The sequence below is a fragment of the Crocodylus siamensis genome, chromosome 12 (assembly GCF_052110815.1).
Source record: "Crocodylus siamensis isolate JL-2025a chromosome 12, ASM5211081v1, whole genome shotgun sequence".
NCBI classification, from domain to species: Eukaryota; Metazoa; Chordata; order Crocodylia; family Crocodylidae; genus Crocodylus; species Crocodylus siamensis.
The window spans coordinates 13587682-13613865 of record NC_143406.1 but is presented as its reverse complement, the minus strand read 5'-3'; the positions used below and the strand labels follow the sequence as shown (position 1 = coordinate 13613865).

At 45.2% G+C, this 26184-nt stretch overlaps 2 protein-coding genes and 1 pseudogene across 2 annotated transcripts in view; all 3 read left to right on the top strand.

Annotated features, from left to right (window-relative positions):
• Positions 1-1304: 1304 nt before the first annotated feature.
• On the top strand, positions 1305-3668 carry HES5 (hes family bHLH transcription factor 5). The gene is made up of 3 exons (XM_090023885.1): positions 1305-1941; positions 2065-2230; positions 2345-3668. The coding sequence occupies exons 1-3, from the start codon at positions 1888-1890 to the stop codon at positions 2593-2595; spliced, it is 471 nt and encodes a 156-aa protein (XP_089880011.1). The 5' UTR covers positions 1305-1887; the 3' UTR covers positions 2596-3668.
• Positions 3669-5768: 2100 nt separating this feature from the next.
• Positions 5769-5923, top strand: LOC149854661 (U2 spliceosomal RNA; annotated as a pseudogene).
• A 766-nt stretch (positions 5924-6689) lies between these two features.
• PANK4 (pantothenate kinase 4 (inactive)) overlaps positions 6690-26184 on the top strand; it is a 35560-nt gene continuing 16065 nt past the window's right edge. Inside the window, exons 1-9 of the mRNA XM_090023168.1 lie at positions 6690-6844; positions 11776-11858; positions 13969-14177; positions 17495-17678; positions 18907-18999; positions 20979-21132; positions 22631-22812; positions 24391-24472; positions 25596-25696. Of these exons, the coding sequence (XP_089879294.1) occupies positions 6721-6844; positions 11776-11858; positions 13969-14177; positions 17495-17678; positions 18907-18999; positions 20979-21132; positions 22631-22812; positions 24391-24472; positions 25596-25696 (1212 nt within the window). The 5' untranslated portion in view covers positions 6690-6720. The remainder of the gene's footprint in view (positions 6845-11775; positions 11859-13968; positions 14178-17494; positions 17679-18906; positions 19000-20978; positions 21133-22630; positions 22813-24390; positions 24473-25595; positions 25697-26184) is intronic.

Below are 26184 nucleotides of genomic sequence, written 5' to 3'. Positions count from 1 at the left end.
TCTGGGACAGGAGTCAGGGTGTCTGTGTTCTAGTCTCTGCTCTGGGTCCCTCTCAGACTCCGTCCTGACTGACTACGTAGCACACAAGAGGACACAGCAGTTCACCAAAGCCAACGGAGCTCTGAGCGAGTACAGCAGCCCAGCCTCAAAGCAGAATCAGGGCCCCAGTCAATATGAGACCTTGCAAACTTACGTGTTTGATCCCAGCGTCCTGACTATGCCTGTGGTATGGCAGCCCTTTGAGAGTGCAATTTTGTTACGTGCCAGAACTTCCTACCTCTCTTAAATGGCCCCTAAGCATTTTCCCCTTGAAAAGTGTTTTCAGGGTCCCACTGCTCAGTTCTTTCTGCAACTTGCTCCTTCTGTCCTGAGCCCTGTGGCTAGGGGTTATATCCAGATGCAATACTTTCATTATTCTTTAGGATTTTACTATTTAATAGTTGCAAGGCACCCTAAGTGAAGCCCACGCAGCTGTGTGTCTTAGATGGGTAGACAAGGTTTTAAACAGTGAATGTTGCTCCTGCTGATATATGTAAAGCAGTAACATGTATCCAGGTCCATGTGTTTTATGAGCATGCCATTCAAAGCGCTCAAAGGTACAGGGCCATGGTAGAGGAGAAAGAAGTAACCAGAAGAGACCTGATTCAAACCAAGTTAACCAGTAATGCAACAGGTCTGGAATAGGAACCAGGATTTCTGGCAACAGTCCAGAAAAAAAAATAACTAGCACTGCCTTCAATGGCCAGGAGCCTGCTCATCCTGGTCCTGCTCTCCCACTTCCATGGCACCTGTCTGACTATGCCAAGTACATCTAATTCAGAGGGCATACAACAGCAAACATGCTGACAAAACGTGGCACTGTAAGAGAAAGCGAGTGAGCTTGGGCCAGGAGCCAGGAAGTGTTGCAGGCTTCCGATTTTGGAGACAGGATAACCAAGGCACAAAGTGGGTTAGAGGCTGAATTACTGTGTGCCCTTGTTTTGCCACTTGTAAAGGCAATACTGCCTGCTTTTATATTGCACAGCTAGCTGATGGACACTAAAGCAACAGCAGGATTGATTCAGGCTCGTTTGCAAAGAGCTCCAAGATATTAAATGGAAGATACTAGGAAAAAGCATGATCGTTACGATATTAATTTGCTGGGGGAGCCCAGACAAAAGCAACAGACAATAATTTACTTAAGGCTTGTAAAGAGTCACAGAAAAAACAAAATGCATGTAAGACTGAGGAAGGAAAAGCAATTCACGTGGTAACTTCCTAAAAAAATATACATACCTCCCCCCCGCAAAAAATGTGTTCTCCCTTCTGATTTTGATCACTAGTTGCCTGAAAATTGACCAGCACTGTATTCATCCAAGCACGGTTTAATGTCAATGAAAAGATTTAGTCCCTCTAATTTGAAGCTTTTTCCCTTTTGGCTTCTCCTCTGGACAAGGACAAGGGGGGGGCTGTTCTCTCTTCCTGGGAGCTGTCTTCTGTGCTTAATGTCACCGCAGCCTGGGAAAAGGCAGCATATTGAGATGTTGATGGTCCCAACATCAGGCACAAGTTTGATTATAATGATGGCGAACGCTTTCCCACGTTCCTCCCCAGCCCTCCTAGCCTAGCTTCTATTGTGTAACACGCTCCCCAGTCCACCTGCTCTGCTGGGAGCAGGGTATTATCCCCAGGCAATTCACAGTCAATTTACCATGCTGTAATAGATGCTCTATCTATTGTCCAGCTAAAAGCATGGATTGGCTAGTGAGTGTGGGAAACTCAAAGGAGCTTAGGCCCCAGGCATCTGTATGCAGCTCTGGGGTATAAATACAGGCACTTTCCAGCTCCCTGTATCACTTGCTGAACAGCAAGATCTGAGGTGAAGTCGGCACCTGTACTCCTGGGATAATGGCCCCTAACACTCTTGCGCTGGAAATCCTAACACCCAAAGAGAAAAACAGAGTAAGTATCTGCCACATGTGACCACGTGTCTGAGAGTGGCTGCTCAAAACAAAGCCTCCTAGCTGGAGCAGATGAGAAAGGAAAGGTGGTGGCTAATTCTCTCTCTGCCTTCTCGTGTTACAGCTGAGAAAACCAATGGTGGAGAAGCTGCGCCGGGATCGCATTAACAGCAGCATCGAGCAACTGAAAGTCCTGCTGGAGAAGGAGTTCCAGAGACACCAGCCCAACTCCAAGCTGGAGAAAGCTGACATCCTGGAGATGACTGTCAGCTACCTGAAATACAGCCAAAGTGAGTGCATCTTCCTCTCTGTTTTCAAACTGATCCTGTCTGCTAGTTTTACTTATGCCTAGGCTGGAGGTTAGGCCAGACCTGTCTAAAACTCTGTCTTTCCTCTTATTCCAGCTTTCCCCTCGTCTCAGCATCTGCAGCAGGATTACAGCGAAGGGTATTCCTGGTGCCTCAAAGAGGCTCTTCAGTTCCTGTCTCTCCATTCAGCCAACATGGAAACTCAGACGAAACTGTTGTGCCACTTCCAGAGATCTCAAGTGGCCGCCAAAGACTCAAATTCTTCTGCAGCCTCCTGTTTCTCCCACCAAGCTCCTGCAAAACAGGCAGTGCTGAAGCCCTCCAGCAGCCTTTGGAGGCCCTGGTAGATGAGAAGGACTTCTGTTTTATTTCTGGACATGTGCTTGTATTCCAGAGGAGCCTGCAACTTGCTGTGCAAGTATGTGCACTCCTCTAATGAGTAGGGAAGAGCACTTTCCTTTTACAGAGCATGATGATGCTTGGACATCAGTTTCCCTTCTCCCAGAAGGACCTAAAAGCTCCCACTACTTGGAGAGTTATTCTAAAAGAATGTGCCCTGTAGTCCTCATGGGAGGACGACTGAAAAGAGTTGCTCAGAGAGGAACGTCTCCTGGTGTGTGACCATGCTGAGGTAGTGCATGCGCATGCTGGGTTAAAACTAAGTAACTTCTAAGAAGTACAGGCTCGCATTTTCAAAGGTGTCTGCTCAGCTGGAGCACCTCCATCTCAGCCACCCGATTCAAGACTCCTGCAATACCCCTGCTTGACTCCAGCCACAGCTGAAAATCCCAAGCTGGGTAGCTGCATTGGGGGACACCTTTGAAAATGTGGCTCTCACCTGGTTGCCGTAACAAGTTCTACAATATTTGTAGGGTGCGCTAAGCGTACTATGAAAAGCAACCCCAGTTCTGTAGAGGAAATTCTTCAGGATGTATGGCTCTCGGAGTAGAGCACAATTCGCTAGGTTTAGTATGTGCAATGCCTTTTGTAAAGGCAATAGCTCACTTGTACCCTTATAGGAAAGGAAAGTTACGGCATGTGTTGTCGAATTTACAGGAAATGTTTAGCAAAGCCTTTCATGAAAAGGTGACTGTACAAATTCTATTTGTGCTTTTGGTACCCTCGTGCTTGCGGGGAAAACTGCTGATTTGCTACCATCCTTGGAGTGATATGTTCATTTAAGATGCACTGACTCTGTAATCTCTTTTGCATTATTTTGCATTTCAAAAGTCACAAAAATTTTGGCTCTGAGTGAAAATAAAATCCGGTTACTGAATCTGTATCCAGTGAGTTGTTCTCTTCTTTGTGAAATTGCCAGCTGGGACCTCTCTTGTAAAATGATTTGCAGGATCCTGTGATTTAAAGAACTGCTGTGTTGAAGAGGTGTTCACGCTGCACTCACAGCTGTGACACACTCAAGCTACTCACTGTACTACAAATGTATCTGGAGGCATAATAGATACAGAAGAATCAGAGTTCAGTTGTGGAGCAGTCCAGGTTTGCATAGAAATTTAAGCAAGTCCTAGGGGTTAACGCAGATTGTGGCACTGACAAAGATCCAGAAAGAACCTCAATCAGCCTTTCTTGGCTGTGGAAAGCAGAAGGGAGCAGGCAAAGGGAATGAGATGTGCCAGGGTCACCCTCAAGCTATCTACTACTCAACCTTCTCTGTAAATTCACTTGATGTAATTAGATGTTTTCAGTAATGAAGGGCACGGGGGTGGGGAAAGGAAAGGAAGGGAGGAAGGAGGGTTGAGGGGTGAGAGTGGGGTTGTTGAATGTGCTGGCTGACATCCACCTTTTGGGTTTAACAAGGCAAAAATATTGGACACAAGGCTGGTGGTCCTGGTACTGAGACTGTACACAGACATGGGGCAGGAACTCTGTTGCAACAGTTTTCTCATTGCTCTCCTGCTCTTTTAACAGATTCACAGCCCCAAATGTTTACCACTGACCCTTTTGCAACTAGTTAGTCACACACCAGATACATCTCTTTAACAAATAATTACACAGGTACCTTCTAACCCTCCTATCTTACTTTCCTCACTTTACCGATACTAGGTCTGGAGCTCTCCAAAAGCAATGCCCATTTGAAAATATAGACCCAAGTTACCTGGCAAAGTTTACAGAGACCAGGAGTGTCAAAGCAGAGGGTCTCAGTTCCACACTCAGATTAAGAAAGTGGGGTATTACCAATTTACCTGTGAGACGTGTCAAAAGCAGGACCATTGTTTTAGAAGCATTCTGAATTAGGGAAAACCATCTCCCACGTGAAAAAAAGTGCTACTAAAAGAATTTGTGATATGTTCTCTTGCTGCCATTTATTATACAGGTGTGAGACAAAGGCTGTTGTTGTAAAAAACTTCAGATACTCACATTTTCTTCCTATACAAAAGGGAAAATGTGTGTAATTGTTCACTTTATCCTGGTGGGGAAAAGCCAAAATGCACAGGGCTTGAGTCCATGCCACTGAAATCAACAGCACTTTGGTCACTGAGGCCAATGACAGAAGTATTAGGGCCCAGAGAAGGGAGATTTGGGGACAAAAAAATGAAAATCTATGTCAGAAGGCAGCGCATTAAAAAGTATTGCGCTGGCCCACAGGAGACTCAGGTGTTATTGCCAGACCTGACACTGGCCTACTGGATGACCTTATTTATCACTTCACCTCTGTGCCTCAGTGTCCCCATCTGTAAAATGGGAACGATACCAACCTCCTGCTTGAGGTGCTTGAAGATCTAATGATGTGAAGCACTATAGGTAGGGATTTGTTATATTATTTACATTTATTGCTTCGGTCATAAAAACACTCTAAATTTGCTTCCGTCTCTTAAATCTCTCTCACTGCAATTAAATCTGTATCTTCCTGCATTCCTTACCAGCCTCCCTGTTCCTCACAGGATTAAAGGATCATATACACAAAGAAAAAAAACTTAAGAAACCAGTAGGTGCAATGAGGAAATGAATCTGCCCCAGAGCCACAGAACAGAGAGCCAGCTGTCAGGACTTGCCCAAGCTGCCCGAGGGCACGGCTGTCTCCTGCAATGCATTTCCTCACGTATTGCTGCATCCTGCCTATCCCTCAGTTTTGCTGGGGCAGCCACCAAGCTTCCTACCTCACATTGAGCCCTATGGCTTTCCCTCCTCCCGACTGTCCTTTTACTGGGTTAAGGCAGGGAGAGCAGCGGTGTGGCTCTGAGTAACCTCTGTATCTCACTTTGAATCAAGGCTCCAGTTTTGAGTCACTTTTTGCTTTGAGGTGAGACTGAGCGCAGATTAGACACGAGCAGCCCCGCCACCGTGTGGCCCAACCGGAGCTCCGTGAGTGCACGCAACAGCCAGGCTCCTGCGGGACAGGCAGCCGACACCAGCTACGGCGCGGACCAAGGGCGTGTGAGGTGAGGGTGGCCATCGAGGCACCTCAAGAATAGAAAATAATTGCATTTCATGCTACTGTCCCCCACCACCGTGAATGCCGCGTGCCTCCCAAGGGGCAGGGGAAGCAGCGTGACCACGTAGGCGAGCTCCCCAGGGTAATTGTCTCTGATATGTCCTCCATAGGAGGTCTATATTGAGCAGATTCTTTTTGGTATTGGGTGGTGGAACTGGAGCGTGCTCCATCCACTCCATGCATTGACCTGGTATTACAGTGCTTCCAGGACCGGTGCAAAAAAACAGAAAAAAAAAAAAAAAGTGCCTCCCAAGGCTGGGGGGACACAGCGAGCTCCCGCAGGCGGCCGTGTCAGTGGCATGACAGCAGTCAGCGGGGAGCTCCCACAGACAGCTGCGAGAGCGGTGCCGAGTGGTGAAAAATAGAGGACATAAAGGCGTCCGGCTTCATATCAATAGAGGACGCAGGATCAGAAAACTGGACTGTTGTCGATAAAAGCAGACAAATGGCCATCCTACATGAGATGCTCCACGCTGATCCCCAAAGTGGGCACGTGGGTTTCACACTGCCTGTGCGGGGCTCCCTCGGGCAGCCACACAAAGGCGCGCACGGTGCAGAACAAACGTGGGCCCACAGGGGCACGTGCCCCGCCGCCAGGAGCCCAGGCAGGCGCAACCCCTCGGGCCTGGGTGCCTCTGCGGCCTCGGGAGATGGGACGTGCAGCCCACGCCAGGCGCGACGGCTTCTGCGCTCCTCGTCCTTCCCCTGCCCTTCCTGAGGCGCCGAAAGAGGGCGCTGGGCACAGGGCGATGGCACACGTGCAGGCCAGCAGCAGCGCGGAGCCGCCAGCCGAGGACAGGAGCGAGGGGCAGTGCAAAGCGACGGCTAGCTGTGGCCAGGGGGTGGTTTTTCCCGGCAAGGCAGCACAGCCCCGCCCGCCGCGCGCCAGGGGCGCCCCCCAGGGCCGGGGCCTTGCAGCGCAGCTCCTTAGCATAATGTATGCATCCCCGCATTAACATGTAAATATATGCGCATATATTTGCATACCGATGAGGCAGGGCAGGAGCGGGGCGCGTTCAAAATGGCGGCGCGGGGCGGGCGCGGCGGCGGCAGCGGGCACGGCAGCCTGGACAAGAGCATCACGCTGCCGCCCGACGAGATCTTCCGCAACCTGGAGAACGCCAAGCGCTTCGCCATAGACATCGGTGAGGCCCGGGCCCGCGGGAGGCGGCGGAGCTGCTCGCTCGGGGTGGCCGGGCAGCAGCCCTCGGCGGCGCGGGGCGCGCTGGGACATGCAGTCCCCCGAGCGCGACGGCCGGCGCTGCGAGCGCCCGGCGCACTACGGCTCCCGGCGGCCCCCGCGGCGGGCGGCCGGCGCTGGGCAGGGCGGGACATGTAGTCCCGGCGCCCCCCGGCGGCCGGGTCAGGAGCGCGCGGCGGACTACAAGCCCCAGCGGGCCGCCGCGCGGGGCTGCTAACGGGCCGGGGAGGTAAACAACTCGACTGGGTCCCCGCGGCCTGTCTCCGGGCAGCGAGGAGGGCGCGGGGCCCCGGGCCTCGCTGCTCCGGCCCCGGGGGCTGATCTGTGCAGGGGCCCAGCATCCTGCGCTGCTGCTGGCTTTGCTGCAAAACCAGCTCGTCCCGCGTAGCACGAGCCCCCGAGACACCCTGCGAGGGGGCAGGCGCCGGGCGGCTTCGTTTCGCCCCATAATCATCAGGGCATAAAACGTGAAAACCAGCGTAGGGATGCGAGATGAGCACGTTTCCCACTCGGAGATTGCCGGGCCATTGGGAAACAGAGGGGCTGGAGGAAAGGGGATGATGTTTCCTTTTGGTCCCGTCTGTTTTCTTCTCTGGTGCAAGCTGCTCAGGGGCAGACGAGATGCTCCTTGCGGCGTGAGTGAAGTTGTTTGTCCCTTCGTGTCGGGACTGAGTCTTTAGGGCAAGTCGCTAGCAGCAGATTTGGTCCATTTAAAACACGCTGTCCTCTTCTTCGCTCGTGAAGCTTACCCCCCTGCCCTGTGACAGGGAAGTGGGGACAAGCCTGCAAGAAAGAGAAAGGGCTGCAGGAAGCCAGATAGCTCCTCTGCGTCACAGTAAAATCCAGTTCCTGTCAGGTCTAGATATTTCATTCCTTGCGGTGGATGATGCGTTCCTTGGAAATGTGAATTAAAATTAGCATTCCCTTTCAGTGGGTCAGAGCGGAATTAGAGGAGTGGATTAGCAATAAAGCCCGAGGCACCAACACAACTGTTCAGCCGGTGTCCAAAATAGGTTAAGTCCTTACAACTGGGCGGGGGACCCAAGCTAGAAGCAGAGCGAGCCTGGTATGCACCTCAAACTGCAGTGTTTTCACAGTCACTTTGAACTTCTCTGTGTCCTTTTAGTAAGGATCTTAGCATGCACATAAATTTCAGGAGCCTTTGACTTATTTCCCTTCAGTTTTCCCTCCAAGCACAGACTCATCCAGTTCCTGTTTACCCTTGCATTTTTGTTTTACAACTCAAAAAAGGCACTAGGAGAATAGATTATTTTTTGCTTTGGCTGGAAGCTACAGTTGTAGCTGACATGCAGAATCAGGCCTGAGTACCTTAGAAAAGGTCGGTCTGAGAGCTAGTCTGCTCTGCTGACTCAGTGGCCATATAGGGTTGTCAGTGGTCATGTGGAATTGACCTCCGTCACATGTCATTTATCTGGTATGTTCTCCTCTCTACCACTTTCAAAACCCTGCTTAGTTACTGAATATTATACCTAGCTTAAAACAAAATGCAGTGAAATGTCCGCTTGGAGAAAGTTTGACGCTGAATGTACCGGTGTGATGCCTCCTGTTCAGTCTTCAAATAGATTAGTAAATTATGACTGCATCCATCCTGCTTTTCACTTAAAGTTGGAAAGACATGGTTGTGTAAATGATTCAACAGCTGAGCATAGGCACACCGCTCTGGATCATGAGCAAATTGCAAGAATTTCAAGAGGAATATAGCTCTTAATGAAGGGGACACCCTCACAGGCATTTGAAGAGGAAGAAATGTCTGGGGAATTCACAGAATTAATCTTTTAGTTTTATGGATTAAATACAGCCGCTCGAGATCTGAATTCCTGAAAGTCCTGTGGTATCTTCTTTCCTGATTTTTCTTTCAGTACTGGCTACAGCATGTTAGTGGCATCCTTCAATACAAGGTTCAAGAACCTTTTCTTTCTGTGTTCAGATGGGGAAGGGAGTTGTGATAAGAGGTAGCAAGAGTTGCAAACAAGGAGAGGATGTGATTTTTAAAACGTAGTGGCCCTCTTATAAGTTGCCAGCAGATTTCTCCAACAGCCAGGGAAGCTAAAAGTTAGTTTTGATGGAAAAAAGAGTGGGCTAGCATAGTAAGAACTGGCACATTATAACAACTCACTTCTAGTTTCTCTCTTAGATAACTAAGAGATTGCCTGCCTCTATAGGAAATACCAAGAACAATAGAGATTTACTTTTGGCCTTTTCTGGTGGGGCTGAGGAAGAAGAGAGGAATGGACTGTGGCCCTGTTCCTGTAGATCATTTGACATAGTTACATTCATAGATTTCTGCCAGATGTGCATAGAGGTGATGGAAGGAAAATAATGGCACAGGGAGAAGGACGTGGGGAGTAAAGTAGTCACAGCAATAAGGCGCTCTGGTCAGTGAGAACCTCTCTTTAGATGCATTAGAGAACAAATGCACCTAAATTCCTTGGAGTCTCAGACCAGCAGAGTCTCCCTATGCCTGAAGAAGGGTGACTGTGCCCAAAAGCTTACCTAAAGCTTTTTTTCCAGCTACTCAGTTGGTCTAATAAAAGATATCACTCAAAGAACCTTGCCTATATTAAAGAACAAATGAGAACTTACAGGTGAACAGGCATCTGCCCATTTAGGAAAACCCTATTTTCTAATTGCATGGGGGTGAAGGGAGGGCATGTGGTGAGGGGCAGCAGATTTTGAAAGTATGCTTCCCGTATGTGCTTGATCACCTGCTGGTTGAAACCCTCACTAAGGATAGTGGATATGGAAACCATGTCTAAAGCAAAGAGCCAAAGCAAGAGAAACAGGTTTATATCCTGTATATAACAGGTTTCAGTATACACACATACTGAAAAGATGTATGTGTTTTCATATGCTTTGTAGTAAAGTTCTGCTATTTAATGCAAACCAACAAGCACATATCGATCATAATGTCAGCAGCCTTAACAAATAGTCTTCATTCTACAAAAAAGGAAGTAGTTTGGCAGTTATTAAACACTTAGATTGAAAGAGGGCTTTTAAAAAGGATATTGCTGTGTAATTATTTTGGCCTTTAATGTGGTTGTAGGAGCTCTGTTGCCAAATAGCTTGGCAAATCACTTGGATATTTGTGATTTTTAAAAGCTTTCTGTTTTCCTGTCCTCTTGCACACTCTCAGCCCAGCAAGGGTAGAGTACTTTACACACAGCAACGTGAAAGTTGTCCCATTTGTGGGGCGCAGGCTAGACTGCATTACTTCAGTAGTACAAAGACTCGATATACTAAGGACTCTTTCATGGGTGAAAAAGCTTTCTACCTCTTGGGTCAAATCTAGACTTGGATTGATGGGAGATTACTTTGTTTCACTGAGATAAATGAGCTTGTGGTGTTGGTTCACATTTTTAGAGGTTTGCTTGTTGCAGTTGGAACAGAGGCCAGCAATTACACGGGTATGGATATTTAGTTGGATATTTAATGGTATATTTATGCAGATTTAATAGTGCACATTTATGCATATATTAATTATTCATATCTAATTGCATAATTGGATATTTAGTTACATGGATATGGATATTTAACTGGGATTGCTGTCCTTTTAAAAGCATTAAGTAAAGCCTTGCATTACTTAAACTGCAGTTTCATAGGTAAGGGGGCAAGAGAAATAGCCTTTAAAAAGGAGAAACCTTGGACGAAATAATGAATGAGAAGGCTGCTTCTTTTAACTTCTGTATCTATAGCAAGGTCATTTTTAAAAGGTGTTTAGGACTTGGCTTTACCCATCCTTGCAAATCCTGTTTAATCTCTTGCTGACTCCCTGCAAGACTTGCAGCACTTAAAAAGTGATTAAACATTGGGGGCTGATATTCTATGCCTATTCATTTTACTTCAGTGTAATTCAGCTGGTCTCAAATGAAGCAACTTCCAGTTTGCATTGATATCCCTACAAAAAGAAAGGGCATTTAGCTACCCTGATGTCACAGTCCCCTGAAGTTTGCATTCTCCTCTACCTGACAGATTTGAAGAGGCTTTTTGGCTGTTTACTGAAGCCTTTTTACAAGTAAAAAGGACCTCGGGGTTTGGTCCAGACATAATCTATGTGGAACATTATTTTTCCCATGCTTCCTGCTGGTTTTTTTCCTTTTTAAAAGGAGTTGTCCATTCTTGAATCCAAAACATATCTTTACATGCTGAATAATTATTCTGCTGAAATTTGTGCTTGAAAATAACTTGTATAAATGTTTAAGTGTTGCAATGCAATCTCGTTAATTGAGCAAAATAGCTCAGAACAACAAACGCAGCAAAACCTACTTGGCATGTCTTTAAACAGACCTTACAAAACTGTCAGTTTTAAACGCATGATCACAGCAACAAGAAATGGACATCTAGCATTTACGCGCTAGGGACTTCAGCCATGTGCTTATATCATGCCTTGCTACTGAAAGCACTTGCCTTCATGTGCTTTCACTTCTTCATGGCCATGAACACTTTTCCTGCCTCGTAGCTACTTGTGAAATAGGTTGTATGTGGGTGAGGATTAGTCCTGTAAAGCCCCAATTGTCTAAACAGCGCTTGCTTAAGCAAAAGGTAACTTGGAGCTTTGGACTCATGCCTTCAGTATCTGTGCTCATTATTCACCATCCCTACATCAGGGGGGCTTGATTCCATCCTATGAAGCTTTTCACTTCAAGGAGTAAATTTGGAGTTAGCTGTGCCAAGACAGTCCCCAAATGAGTGTGTTTTGAGTCACTGCATAATATGCTTAGCTTAACTAGACTGGTTGTAGCTAAGCAGCTCTTAAAACCAACCAACTGTACTAGGTTGAAGTATCTACCCAAATATCTAAGTTCTGTCTGATATGTGACCTGGTAACATGAAACTCTCCTCATTTTTTGCTAACAGGTGGGTCATTAACGAAGTTGGCTTATTATTCGACTGTGCAGCATAAAGTAGCAAGAGTGAGATCCTTTGATCATTCAGGAAAGGTAAGAATTGCACTGGGTAGCAATCCAGATCCTCTGTCATCTGAAACTGTGACCCAAAATGGAAACACACAAGTCTGAAACACTGAGCTGACTTCCACATTACTGATTTTTTGCGGTGGTACAGCAAGGCAGCACTTTCAGTACACAGGCATTTTCAGACCACAGTCCTAATTAGGAGTTGCTAAATGTCAGCAAAAATTTCTTTCAATAGGGAGTTGCTCTAAGGTAAACACTTTCAGGAGGTGTGCAAGTTTGAACCAGGAATTAATATGGAAAAAAGCTACTATAGGAGACATTGACCCAGAGAAGCATTTTGAAAACAGGAAGATTGTACGGTCAGTTTGGTGATCCGTGCACATATCTTAACACAGTGCTGTGCTGTTTGAGAAAACATTGTGTGTCTTGAGATCCTAAGCTGCCTTTTCTGCGACTTTTAGGTGAAGGTACTTGAAGGGAGGTGATAATGTAGGCACACATGGAGCAGAATTCTGTTTCCCTTTGTAAATCTAAATGACAGTTTTCTTGCCAACTACCTGGATGGTTTTGGCCCCTGCTTTGTTTTGGATGCTTAAGCCTGTGCATGTAGGCAGACCAAACCAGTGCAGTAGGGCTATGCGCGTGTATACCTGAGTTTAAGTCCAGGAAAAAAGAGGGAGGCCCTGCCACAAAAAGAGGACACTTGCCTAGGAAACTGGAGACTTGGATTCTAGACCCCACTCACTGAGAAGGATTTTGTTCTCTGTCTCTGACTCCCCAGCACAGCAGTCTAACCACCATGTAGAAGCTGAGCCACTTGAATCTTTTAGTCATTGGATAAAATAGTGGGAAGGGCAGTGCTGAAGCTTTTATCCCATTGAGAACTAAGATCTAGGCTAGAACCTAGGCCCTTTTTTCTGTTAAGGCAACAACTACCTTGCTGAGCCACAAACCTGGCTCGTTTGTCTGCTTCTGACTCCTCGTATGTCCTGCTTTTGGCTGCGTAGGGTCCCAACCCAGACTTGGAAGGAACCTTAGTAAGAGGTTTGGGTAATGCCTGACCTGCAGCATAGTGGTTAGAGTGCTTTGTTGGGAAGTCAGCGATGCAAGTTCAAACTTCATATGGACAAGTGTGAGCCTAGAACTGAAGCCTCTGGCTTCCTGAATGAATGCCGTAACTGCTAAGGTATTGGGGCTAAAATATGCCTGGACCCTACTCTGCTTAGGTATTGGGGCTAAAATATGCGGGGGGGTCTACTCTTCTCAAGTCGAACACCTGCATTGTCTGGCCAGCTACTTTTTCAGGACTTAGACACGGGTACCTGTTCAGACTGGAATAATGTATTTAGTCACATGCATGGTTAGCCCCAGTGCATGGTTAGCTCTACAGTGTGTGGTGTCTCTGTGTAGATCTACTTATGTGTCCACACTGCAGGGGTCATTGAATTGGTACTTGCTCCTAGGTGGCATTTTTGGCACTTAGAGCACTGAAAAGCGACCATTGAGATCCACAAAAGGGAAACAAAGTCCCACCTGTGGTCAACAAGGGGATTCTAGGGAAGTTGGACCAACCTGAAATGCTTCTAATTGGTCACTGTTGGGAAGGCTCCAAATATTTTTTACCTAAACTTTTCCAAAAAAAGTTCAGTCAGAGGAAGACAGCTGGCTTGGAAGAGTGCAGCCATAACTGCTAAATTTTGACAAAGTTATAAGCAAGAGTCTTAAAATGCAAAGCGAACAACAGCTGAACTGTTAAGTTACTGCGAGAGGCCCATAAAATTACACCATACCTACTGTAGTATTGAGGGAAACATTTTTTTTCCTATCTTGGGCTCTTTAGCCATTGTAAACATAAGTGCTCTGATTTTCTCATGCCATTTGCTGGATTGAGTTTGGGAAGAAGTGGTTGTTTGTTTTTTCAGAATAAAGCAACAGCAGTCTTCTGAACTTATCTTTCAGATCACGTGTATGCTTGTAGGGGGAGGACTGGGGGGATGTGAGTGGCCATGGTAGCCATAATTGGTTGTGGGCAAAGTATAATATTCAGTAACATAAAACTGATCAGAAAAAGAACATGTAAAGCCAAAAAGAATAAATACTTAGCGTTGTGGGGTTTTGTTTGTTTGTTTTAAAGGACATCGAGCATGAATCTCCATATGAAGTCACAGTTCAGGAAGAGATCACAGCTCGACTGCACTTCATTAAATTTGAAAACACTTACATTGAAACCTGCCTTGATTTCATTAAAGACCATCTTGTCAACACAGAAACTAAAGTGATCAAAGCCACAGGGGGTGGTGCCTATAAATTCAAAGATCTTATTGAGAAGAAGCTGGGACTAAAGTAAGTGGAAACTGGCTAAGTTATAATTAGTGTTGTTGTTTTCTTAAGTAATAGTATTGTCATTAGATTTCATAGACATCAGGGCTGGAAGGGACCTCCGGAGATCATCGAGTCCAGCCCCTGCCCAAAGGGCAGGAAGTCAGCTGGGGTCATAGGATCCCAGCAAGATAAGCATCCAATTTACTCTTGAAGGTGTTTAGTGTAGGTGCTTGAACCACCTCTGCTGGCAGACTGTTCCAGACCTTGGGGGCTCCGACAGTAAAGAAATTCTTCCTTATGTCCAGCCTGAAATGGTCTTGCAGGAGTTTGTGACCGTTCGACCTAGTCTTCCCTTGGGGCTCTCTGGTGAACAAACGTTCCCCCAGATCCTGGTGTTCACCCCGATAAATTTATAGGTGGCCATCAGATCACCCCTGAGCCTACGCTTTTCCAGGCTAAAGAGTCCCATGGCTCTCAGCCTATCATCGTAAGGTCTGTTTTCCTGACCTCTGATCATGCGTATGGCTCTCCTCTGGACTCTCTCAAGCTTCTCCACATCCTTTGAATTGTGGAGCCCAAAACTGGACGCAGTACTCCAGCTGCGGCCTCACCAAGGCCGAGTACAAGGGGAGAATGATGTCTCTGGGATTTGCTCGAGAAGCATCTATGGATGCAAGCCATCGTTTTGGTCGCTTTATTAGCCACAGCATCGCATTGCAGGCTCATGTTCATCTTGTGGTCAATGATGACCCCCAAGTCTCTTTCTTCTGTAGTGCTATCCAATGTAGCACTGCCGAGCCTATAAGGATGCTGCAGGTTTTTCCTCCCAAGGTGGAGAACTTTGCATTTTTCGGTGTTAAGCACCATCAGGTTCTTGTCCGCCCATTTGCTGAGCTTGTCCAGGTCAGCCTGGATCACCCGCCTATCTTCTGGCGTGGATGCTTTGCCCCAAAGTTTGGTGTCATCGGCGAACTTGGCCAGTCCACTCCTGACTCCAATGTCCACATCGTTAATGAAGATGTTGAACAGTATGGGTCCCAGGACAGAGCCTTGAGGGACCCCACTGGTCACAGGGCACCACAATGAGTGACTGCCATCAATCACAACCCTCTGGGTCCAACCACGGTTAGTCTGCATCCTTTAGGACAGGGGTCGGCACCATTTTTGGGCAGAGTGCCAAAAACACCCACACCCATGACTTGTGTGATGTTGGTGTGCCAGGGTGGACACTGGGGGAGCTGCAAGAGGTCCAGTCCTTGTTGTGGCAGGCAGTACAGCCCTGGCCCCTTTCCTGCTTTCTACCATGAGGCATGCATGCCAAGCAAAATGCCTTCGCATGACATGCTCTGGCACCTGTGCCCGGGGGGGGTTGCCTACCCCTGCATTAGGAACTCAAGATCAGCAAGCCTTGGCTTGGATGGGAGATATCAAGGAATGATGAACTGCTACAGGAATAGACACTGTCAATTAATTAAGAGCTAACTTTCCCTCTGAGCTGGTACTGAATCTCCTCAGCATACTAACAGGTGTCTGTGCCAGTATAGTTCATTCATCTTTCACATCATGGAGATCATTAGAAATCTATCTGCAAATTGGACACAATGTGTCTTGGCTAAACTCCAGCTTTGCTAATATATTCTGCTACATTGCAACTCCTTGAAGCTTCAGTTGCATATGAGAATTCTGGCCTGGTCTGCTATGTAACATGAATATATGAAGTTAAGCAGTTTGATATATATATTTTTTTTTTTTTTGCCTTGAGTGGCAGCATTTCAGCAGTGGGCTAGAGATTCTCTGTTAGAGCAGTGCTTCTGATTCACTTTCTGGAGTGGTGTGGATTCCCCACCCCCAAAATTGATCACTATCTCAGAGTGAATTGCACAGCAGAATAATGAGTTGATGCACTATATAAATGCTTTGAATTCTTTTACAGGAATTGTAAGCAAGAATTGTGGATCTTTAGTCTAGGTAACTATTGTATTGAGATTTCTGACTCCACCACTTTTCTATACAGAACAAATTTACTTGCCATTTAAGGGTTATAGCTACAAAAGGATGCTGGCACCCAAGTCCAAAACCACCAAGTTGGGAACAAAGGACTGGTGGGGTTTCCTGAACTGTGGAATCCAGTCCTCTGTATTCACAAGCAATCATTTACCCATGAGAGTGACTGAAATTGCTTCCTCAAACCCTCAGACACAACTACAAGACACAATAATGCCTTACAGTGTGCCATAGGTTAAAACAGGGTAGACAAAGGCACTGCCTATGCCAGGGTGGGCAATGGGCAACCTCTGTGTATGGTACACAACAGATATGGGAGAGGGCAGACAGGGCTGGGAGCAGAAAACAGAACAGCAGATCAGGCAGGGGAAGGGGATTGGAGCAGAATTCCAGGAGGGTGCAGGGCTCAACGTGCCTGCCACAAAGATTGGCTTTCACTGGCCTATGCTACTCCACTGTGATGACATGGAACTAATTGGCTAGTTAGTGCATGCTGAGCTTATAGGCTAGTCTGTAGTGGGCAAATTCTCAACCCTTCCTGTTGAAGCTGGTCTGCATCTCAGAAAAGATTTAAAAATCCATTTGGCCGAAGAACAGATGAGAAACAGAATATGACTCTCCAGTCTCCTGATTAGGGCACTTGGCAGGGGTCAAATGTGGAAAGACCTGCATGTTGATCCCTGCTCCAGTAGATGCAAATCATATAAATAGTTAACTGCTTAGTAGTTCACAGGCTGGTGGTTAGTACACCCACCTGGCAGGTGGGAGATGTGGTTAAGTGTTGTCCTTTGCTGGAAGAAATTCAAAACCTCTCATTCAGGATGTGGGAAATGCATCCTAACCACTCAGCTGCGTAAGAAAGGGAGGATGTATTGTTCTATCCCTACCTTCTCGAGTGGTGGTGTTTTGAAAGAAAGGGTTTAGGCATTTCCTTTGAGAAGATGGTTCCAGGATCTATATTCCACCTTGGGTGAGACCCTGGCATCATCATTTTCACAATGTCTTAACTCACTGCTTTAGGCAAGACTCAGATCATTGTGCTGATCATTGTAAATCCTGTCCTGAAATGACAGAAGTTCCTCAGGCTTCTCATAGGAGGCCTAGGTGCCAGACTCTGGGTTGTGAATTCTGTCATGGGGACTAGGCATTTTAGCCCCTTTATGGATCTAGCTCTTAAGTCCAGATCTCTAAGCCAATACAAGTGCTGATGGCTTTTCTGCTTTCTTGTGCTTTTGGTTAGTTGTAATTCCATCTATGCTACAAATAAGATTTTATAATGTTCCTGAAACAGTATAGTTGACTCTGTAAGTGTGACTTTTTCCCTTTCTCTTTAGGGTGGATAAAGAAGATGTAATGACCTGCCTAATTAAAGGGTGTAACTTTGTACTAAAAAATATACCACATGAAGTATTTGCCTACCAGAAAGATTCGGATACTGAATTCCGGTTTCAAACAAATCATCCAAATATTTTCCCTTATTTGCTAGTCAACATTGGCTCTGGGGTGTCCATAGTGAAGGTGAGTAAGCCAGTAGACAATGGGATTAACTCTTAGTGTATACAAAATGTTCTGTCCTTAAATTGTAGAAAGCATCACCTGAATGGGGTTTATCAAACTGATGTTTTGTGTCTTTTTTGGGTGATGTCTAGTTTTTTGCCAAGAGCCTGAAGCCCATGAATGTTAATTTCCACTTCAGGGTGTTGTACTTGCCTTCCCACTGATTGCCTCCCATCCCCTTTCATTAAAATAATCCTCTGCTTGAAGAGGCTAATACAGCAACTGCAGATGACAAACGCACAGTGCCCAAACACTTGGCAACAACCTGTGAAAAGCAGTCCAATGTCTGTACTGAGCTTAAGTCTAAAATCTTAAACAGGAATAAATTTCAACGTTTCTTACATTTTTTTTGTTTTATTGAAAGCAAACCCACCACAGGTGTTCAGTGCTGCGCAAAATAGGAATACCTGTTTAACTGTCTCAGGGTCTCCTATAAAATGGGCATTTTGGAGGAGGGGGATACTGTTTGCCACAGTCACAGGGGTATTGAAAAAAAATAGGTGCAGTAAATCGAAAGGTTTTAGGTTATAATAGTGGTAAATGATCACAGACAAAGTGGACTACCTGGTAACGTTGTGGTTAGAGCAGCCCCTTAATTAAAACAGGTTGATCACCCCTTTGCATATTCAGAGTGGCTAAGAAGTGGCGCTCTATAAAAGGAATTATTCTTGTCAATTCTTTTCACTGGTCTGCAGTAAATGTCATGGTTTTAAACTGAAAAACTGACAGAGACAAACCCTGGCAGTCAGTTGCCAGAACAGGGTGAGAGGGGGGAAAAAATAAGTTACAAGAGCAGTGAGAAATTTCAATGTAGTGTGTAATAGGAAAATGTAACAAAGAATATACTTTGGTTTGTGGGTAATTGCATATGATTTATTATCGTATCGTGGTAGCACCCAGAGAGTCGGATCAGGATTGCTCTGTGCAAATCTATGTGAAGACAACCTCTAATGACTCAACCAGATTCTGATAAGTTTAGAATTTCTTATTGAAATGCATCCGCTTCTGCATTGGTGAGGGGCAGCCAAGTGGACAATTCATTCATGGGCACAAAGTAAATTTTGGCCAGGGTTCTTAAACCGCTCCATTGTTTGCTGCCTATATAGTGTAATATATGTATAATTTGGTGTATGCCCATTTGCAAATATATGCACAACTGTTTGCTAAAATGACTGTGTTTGACCGGTAGGTGGAAATGGAGGACAAGTTTGAATGGATTGGAGGGAGCTCAATCGGAGGGGGCACTTTCTGGGGTCTTGGAGCTTTACTCACAAAAACCAAGGTATTGTGGATTACTTTTTAAGAAAGGGGAGAAGTGGAGGGTGCTAATGAAATACTTTCTTCAGGGCACACTGCATAGCCCTTTTAGAAAAGAGGGCCCCTGGCTTCAGAAAATGAAATGTCACTTCAAAGTCCAGTAGATTCAGGTTTTATCTTATGCACAGCATTTATTTCCAAATCTTTAAAGAACCACTGCTCCTACGTGGACATCATAGTATAGAAATGATAACTATTTTTTTTTAATATTGCTAATCTTAAATATTCCATTCTTGTCTGCCTTATCTGTTAAGGTGCTAACCTGGGCCCTTGAGTTGAGATGGCACTTCTTGCAATGCAAGTGCATGAGTGCCAGCTGTAAACTTTATTAGAAATGAGACAAGAAAATAGGATGCCTGTCCTGTGACAAAAGGCCAAAAGCATGTGGAGTGTAAGCTCATGGGCAGGGTTTGTAGACACTGGATTGCCTGCTTCCCTATCTCACTCCAAAGGATTGTTTTTCTGGTTGGGTACAACTCCGTACAGTCCGATCCAGGCTATCTGTTGATTTATTTGTGTATCTTGTGTTCAAGAATCACTCGTCTGGTTTTCAATTTTTAAGTCTAGGCTAAAGTTTAACATGCTCACTCTGCAGAGAAGAAAGAGCTCAAATATTGCAGTAATCTGCAGCTGGGGAGATTCTCATTTCTCTCCCCTGCTCTTGAGGGGATTCAAGACATTTAAGATTACCAGAGGATAATCTGCTGTATCACAATCTGATCTGGTGCCATTCTGCTTATCTCATATAATTAAATCCTGTTGTTTTTCTGTCTCCAAACATCCATGTGGCTTAAATAAGTATCTTTAAATGTCAGCAGTGTCACAGAAGATATAGTTACATATCATGAACCCATCAAGAAAATGTCAAAAGGGAAGAGCTCATATTGGCAATATTGTCCCTTTAAAAGAGTGGTGCTGTGTCAACAGGTCCTTTCATTTATACTGGATTTCAGAGTGGGGGTGGGGGGTGGAATTTTAATAGCGTTCACAGCTAAAGTGAAATAGCCCAGACAAGGCCCTATCCACTGCAAGGATATATTTTTTAGTGATGCTACTTCTGAGAAGGCAATCTTTACAGATGCTAGTTATTATTGCTAGTTATTATTTTTAATTTTTCTCTGACCCAGAAAGACCTGATCTTGCTGATCAGTAGTATTAATCCATTTAGACTTCCATCCTAGATAGCTGATACAGAGGCTACAATTGTGACAGGCTTCTGTTTGCATTGATGTCTTAAGGGTTGCTTAACTGTATAAGCCTTCAAGTTATAATGGATGGAAAAGGAAAGGAGAATGAATATGAAGTTTATCCAGCGTTGTTCTTAGGAGCATGAGTGCGGTTTGTTTAGGAACATGTTATCCTGCTAATCTGGGAGAGTTGAAGGGTGCTGAGCTAAAGTTTTTTTTTTGTTTTTTTTTTTTGCTAATCTGCTTTTTGAAATGCAATAAAATCCAAAATGTCTCATGACAGGCCAGATTCTATCTGCTTATGCTCATGCAGTCCCATTTGAATAGAAGTTTTAAGCTTTTTCTGTTGGGATTGCATGGGTGTATCTGAGGTCAGGATGTGGCACATTATAGTTTAATTTAAGCCTGTGATATCCTTGGGCAGAAGTTGTCTGCAAGTGAAGTGAAAAGCAAATAAGCTTGGATTATAGTTTAACCTACTCTTGGTCTCACGTCCACTCTTCTAGGGAAAGTTCTTTTGATCATCAGGGGCCTGTCTGCTTGTGAGTGACTTTTTATAAAAGGTGGCAATGCTCTGCATTAAGAGTGCACTGGGTAGTTGGGACCAGTAACCTGAGATAATGCCCACTGACAGAAGTTACTCTTTTTTTTAAAATACTGTGCTCAGTACAGGGTGCTGCCAAATATCAGCTTTTGGATTAGATTTCCTGACCATCCAAGAAACCTGGAGTTAATGGTATTTGCTTCTTTTCCTCAGAAATTTGATGAACTGCTACAGCTTGCGTCAAAGGGACAGCACACAAATGTAGACATGCTGGTGAAAGATGTGTATGGAGGAGCCTACCAGACTCTGGGTCTAAGTGGAAATCTAATAGCTAGCAGCTTTGGGAAATCTGCCACAGCAGATAAAGGTATCAACACAGACAAGGTTTGCCAGAGACTTGCTTCCTAGTTCATAATACTTTCCTCATTGCCATGAGTGTTTCCTGATTGTGCAATTTCCTATTCGCTCTTTCAGACGCTGATAGGAGGGGGAATGTTGTTGCCATGAAACATTCAGTACCAATTTGCCCATCTCATGCATAGGTGTAGGATGCTCTTTATAAGTAATGCTGTTTCTATTGCCCCAGTTCTTCAGTTTTCTTTTCTAGCTAGTGGAGAGGAATGGAGGCAGCCATACCTTCCCTGAAGATTTGAGGGTCCTTCCTCACTCCAGAGAGTGTTCTTGGTTAGCCGCCTATGCTACAGCAAACCCCTGTACCACTTGTCCTTTGCAGAGTGTGCTCTAGGTCCTCAACTGATCATAATCAAGCCTGCTCTAGAGTTTTCCTGTTTGGGTTGGGGAGCCAGTATAGCCACAGAATCCAGTCCCAAATTGGAACTGTTTTAGCCTTGCTCAAACAGGGCATTGTGGTGTTCATCTTTTCAAGTTTAAGGAGGCAGGGATGCAGAGACTTGGGGAAGGAAGGAGAAAATATATTTGTATTAACTCAAAAAAACCAGCAGTGATTTCCCCTTCCCCCCCGCCTCCCCTTGGAGAGAGAGACCTCTGGCAGTCATTGGCTTTGGGAAGGCCCTAGATATTTAATTGTCCTAGTATGTGCTGCGTACATGGGGAAACACCCACAGTGCTGAAACCTGCAAGTCCTGGAAGGGCTGATCTCAGCCTCAAGCCATCTAAAATAGTGGGCCTTTTGGGCCCCTGGGCAGATGAGTGTCGTGGGGCTCATCTGCAGGCTGGATTGGGTCCCGGGGGCCTGGGACCCCTCCCACCTGGCCCTGTGGGCTGGAATCAGGTGTCAGATCTAGTGAGCAGGGCCTGGGGCTCCCCACACGTTCAAAGATTTGGCATTATGAAAGTGGAGGTTGAGCATGCGTTATCTAAGAAGTAATTAATTGACTTCCTGCAGTTTGCAGTGTATGTGCTTACCTTCCTATAGCATCCCTCAAAGGGGCACTTCACGCAAGATTTGAGGCTTGCCACAGTATCCTCAACCAAATTTCTTCTGTCCTCCCTGTTGTCTGTAACATGTTAATGATGCTGTGTTCTGTATATAATCTATGAAGCACTTCGAAGGGAAGAAAGTTATCAGTGCAGCTCGTTCATTCTTTTATTAGAAGCTGTGCTCATTCTGTTGAACAAAAAAAGCACTACAACACAGAGGCCCCAGTGCCATAAAATTACCTGTGTTAATCCCCCTCTGAAAGTGAATGGACAGTATGTAAAGAGGGCTGAATTTCCTTTTTGTCTCCTAAATTGTAAAGCCAAGTTCATTGCTCTTTTAGTCAGTCTAATGAAGCCAGTGAAGCTAGTTCAAGAATAAGTTTTTCATGTAGTCTGTCTATAAGAATAAGTGTCTGCTTAAGCGGTATTCAGCCATCTTTAATATACTTTGCTCTCTCTTTTAGACTTTTCTAAAGAAGATATGGCAAAGAGCTTACTGCACATGATCAGCAATGACATTGGTCAGCTTGCCTGCCTCTATGCCAAGCTCCATAATCTAGACAAAATCTATTTCGGAGGATTCTTTATTCGGGGTCATCCAGTTACCATGCGCACAATCACCTACAGTATTAATTTCTTTTCCAAGGTACTTGAAGATTAAACTGCCCCAGGAGCAGTCCAACACATATGGGTATCTGTTGGGAAACTTTAATATGCTGTTAGTTGCAAGTGTAGCAAAAAGGACATGTGATCAGATTAATGCATAAGGGGTGTTCTATGATTAATGATCTAAGGCAACTTGCTAGAGCCATGCTGTTTTTGGAAATCAAGGGCTGTTTACAGAGAGAGGTTGTGTAAAAGAGTCTGAGTTGTCTTAAACTAGCTCAGTTGCCCTGTAGCTGTTCAGTATTGATTTTTTTTTTTTTTAAACCAAATCCTTTGCCTGCTGTAGAGATGATGCAGTTTCTTATGCTGATTTCACCCCTCTTAACTCCTTCCTCCTTTTTCAGGATGGGATTATTCCTCTGAGATAACTCAAGTAATATTATCTTGTAAGAAATACTGACTGCCGTTCTTTCAAGGAAGGCTGGTATCTGAAAGAACTTCAGAAACAAAAAAAACCCACCAACAACTTTTGATGGCTTCCCTTTGTGCAGAACCCTGGTTCTGGAAGTTTTTTTTGATTGGGAAATGATGCTGCAAGCCAACAGTTGATATATGTTGTCAGCTTGGCACAAGGCAGGGACTGGAGAGATTAGCGTTCATCCTTGTGGTGCTTTTATGAAGTTAATAGCACATGGATGCCTAGGCTTCAAAGCTCTACTCTCTGTTCTTAATGCTCCCAGGTGGGGTCTTATGAACCTAGTTTTCATTTATCTTGGGTTTTGTTCTATCCCACCCACACAATTCCTTGTTATAGAATAGGAGCAGGCTTTATCAAAGGGCACAGGTTTTTTGACTTAGACTGAGTTATGAAGTCATCCTTGGTCCTCTCTCTCTCTCTAGCAAGTGGTCATGTTCTTCAGGTTAGAGTGGAGCCGTTTAGTCTCTTCACTTGCAAATCCCTTAAGATTTTCCTCTGTTACTGAGGAAATGGGAACTTTGCTGCTAATGAAGTATTCCCAATTCTCCCTGAATATTCTTGTTGTGCTGGGGATGGTGCTGACAAATGAGTGGGTGTGGGGAGGGAGGGAAGAAATCAGGGTGGGGAAAGTGCATATAGGTTTCCTACATTTGCATGGAAAAGCCATCTTATTCTTGGATCTCGAAAGCCAGCAAAACAATAGTGAGCAAAACGGAGGAAAGATAAGGAAAATAGGGTAATGGCTTTAGAATATGTGGGATGCGCACTGCCAGATGCCCTTACGTTTCAAGCCCTTTCGAGCAAAGGGAGCTGAATAACCCTGGGATGTTACGGTGTTTTTTTGTACTGAGATGCTGGCTTCTCTACAGCTCCATAGCTGTTCCATCTTAGAGCAAGAAACCACTGTATTCCTCCAGGTGTCTCCCTGAGCTGCCTTGTCAGGATGGTGGGTATCAGTAGCACATGCTAAAAGCATATTTCAAACATCCCGTGAGTTATTAAAATGTTTTAGAATATAGCATGGATAAAATATCAAAAGCGTTCAAGCCGGTTTGTCTATTATGCTTAAGTGTGAATTAGTGACAAAGTGCATGCCAGCCATCAGGGGCCATCCAAATGCAATGTTTCATATTGTGGCAGGGAGAGGTTCAGGCATTGTTCCTGAGACATGAAGGCTACCTGGGAGCCATTGGGGCATTTTTAAAAGGAGCTGAACAAGACAGTAAGTACAGCATTGCTACGTTCTGTATCTGCTGTGTTTGAAACTTCAGTGTGACGTCCAAGCTTCTTGCAAGAGGCTGCATGTCAATCGTGGCTAATTAAATACATTTGGCATTAATGGCATAATGTTTTTAAATGGTCACTTCTGTTCTTCTGGCAAGGACAAGTACATTCCTCACACCATTTCCTCGCTCCCCTTTGAGAGGCCAGAAGCTTTGGCTTTTACTCCTGCATCTGTGCCAAGAGCTGTCTCCTCTTTAAAAGCAGAGGGAACAGCTAGGCTTAGGATACAGTTCTTCTCCAGTCAGGCCAGGCTGTGAATTCAGTGAAGATGTTACAGGTTGCCTGTTTTGCCCTGCCCCCCCTCTGGTCATATCACTCTGGGAGTACTGTACAGACGAACCACTCAATCTGTTAGTGTGCATTAGGCTGGGAACAATCCCAAGTCAATACTGGGGTTAATAGTTCAGATTTGAAATTTTACACAAGTTAAACCTCAGAAGACTTTTCCTACCCATTTAGAGATGGGGGTGGGAATAGAGACACTCTTAAGTTCAGTATGTAGGTGAAGGTTCTGTAAAGTTGGGGACCAGAGCTAGGAATCCCTGGCCACAGCAAGTATGCTTCCTCTGTTGCCCTCTGCTGCACACCATGCCTTCAGTGTATCCATCAAATGAGAACCTTTTCTTCCTAGAATTAGCTTTAAAGAAGTTTGTACAGGTAACTTGTACTAATGCATTCTTATCAGGAGAAGTGGTCTAAGTGTGCAATTTGAGAAGGGTCAGAAAAGTTAACCACTGATGCTCTGTTGTGAGCTATATAAAGATAGGGAAGCTCTCTAACTCCTAGTTTTAATACTAGGAATGAAGGTTGGGTTGTCTGGCCCCTCCCTCAAGTAAGAAATAATTAGCCCCTTCCACTGCCCCCCAAACTAGTTAACCCACTTAGTTAAGTTGTTCTGTCATTAAAAACTGTAGTTTCTACAGCTGTTTCCCTTGCATTTTTCACCTGTTAAATAAGAAATAAAATATACTTACAAGGAGGCATGTTGCCATTAGAATCAGTCACAGTTGTAAGTAGCCTTACTATTGGTTTATGGCCTCTTGTTACCTCTCTTCCTCCAGATCCCAACCAGTACAGCTGGGGAGAGAATTATGCTGGGAGTTCTGGCCTCATGAGCACTTCGCCTGATCTTTGCCCCATGCAGCGTACAAGGAGTGGCACGGTAAGTTGTTGCCTTCCTGAGAGCGAACACTGGCTTGCCCAATTCACAGTTTAAAACCTGCATGTGACTTGAGAAACAATACAACTAACAGCTTCCCACCTGCTTTCCCAGCCACTTCCCACCTCCAAGCCATGTACCAAAAGGACTTTAATACATATTTTTAAAGTGCTGGGTGCTTTTCTTTATCTTGTTTGAACTGAAAGGTTCAGGCAGATGCATTTTTAAGGCTGGTAGGAAAGAATAGGTGGATCAAATTAGGATGGTACCTAGGGAGCATGAGAACGAAAGGTATGAGTAGCAGAGGGATGCAGGAGATAAGTGGGACAGGATGGTAGAACACATTATTCCAGAGCAGAGAACAAGAGCTGAAGCTGTTGACACACAGTCTGGAGGAACTGAGCCCTTCTTCCATGTATTTAGGTGTGATAACTTCTAGCCCAGGCCTGGAGGTCAACTTAGGGAGTTTTGATGTGCTGCTGTGAGCTGGG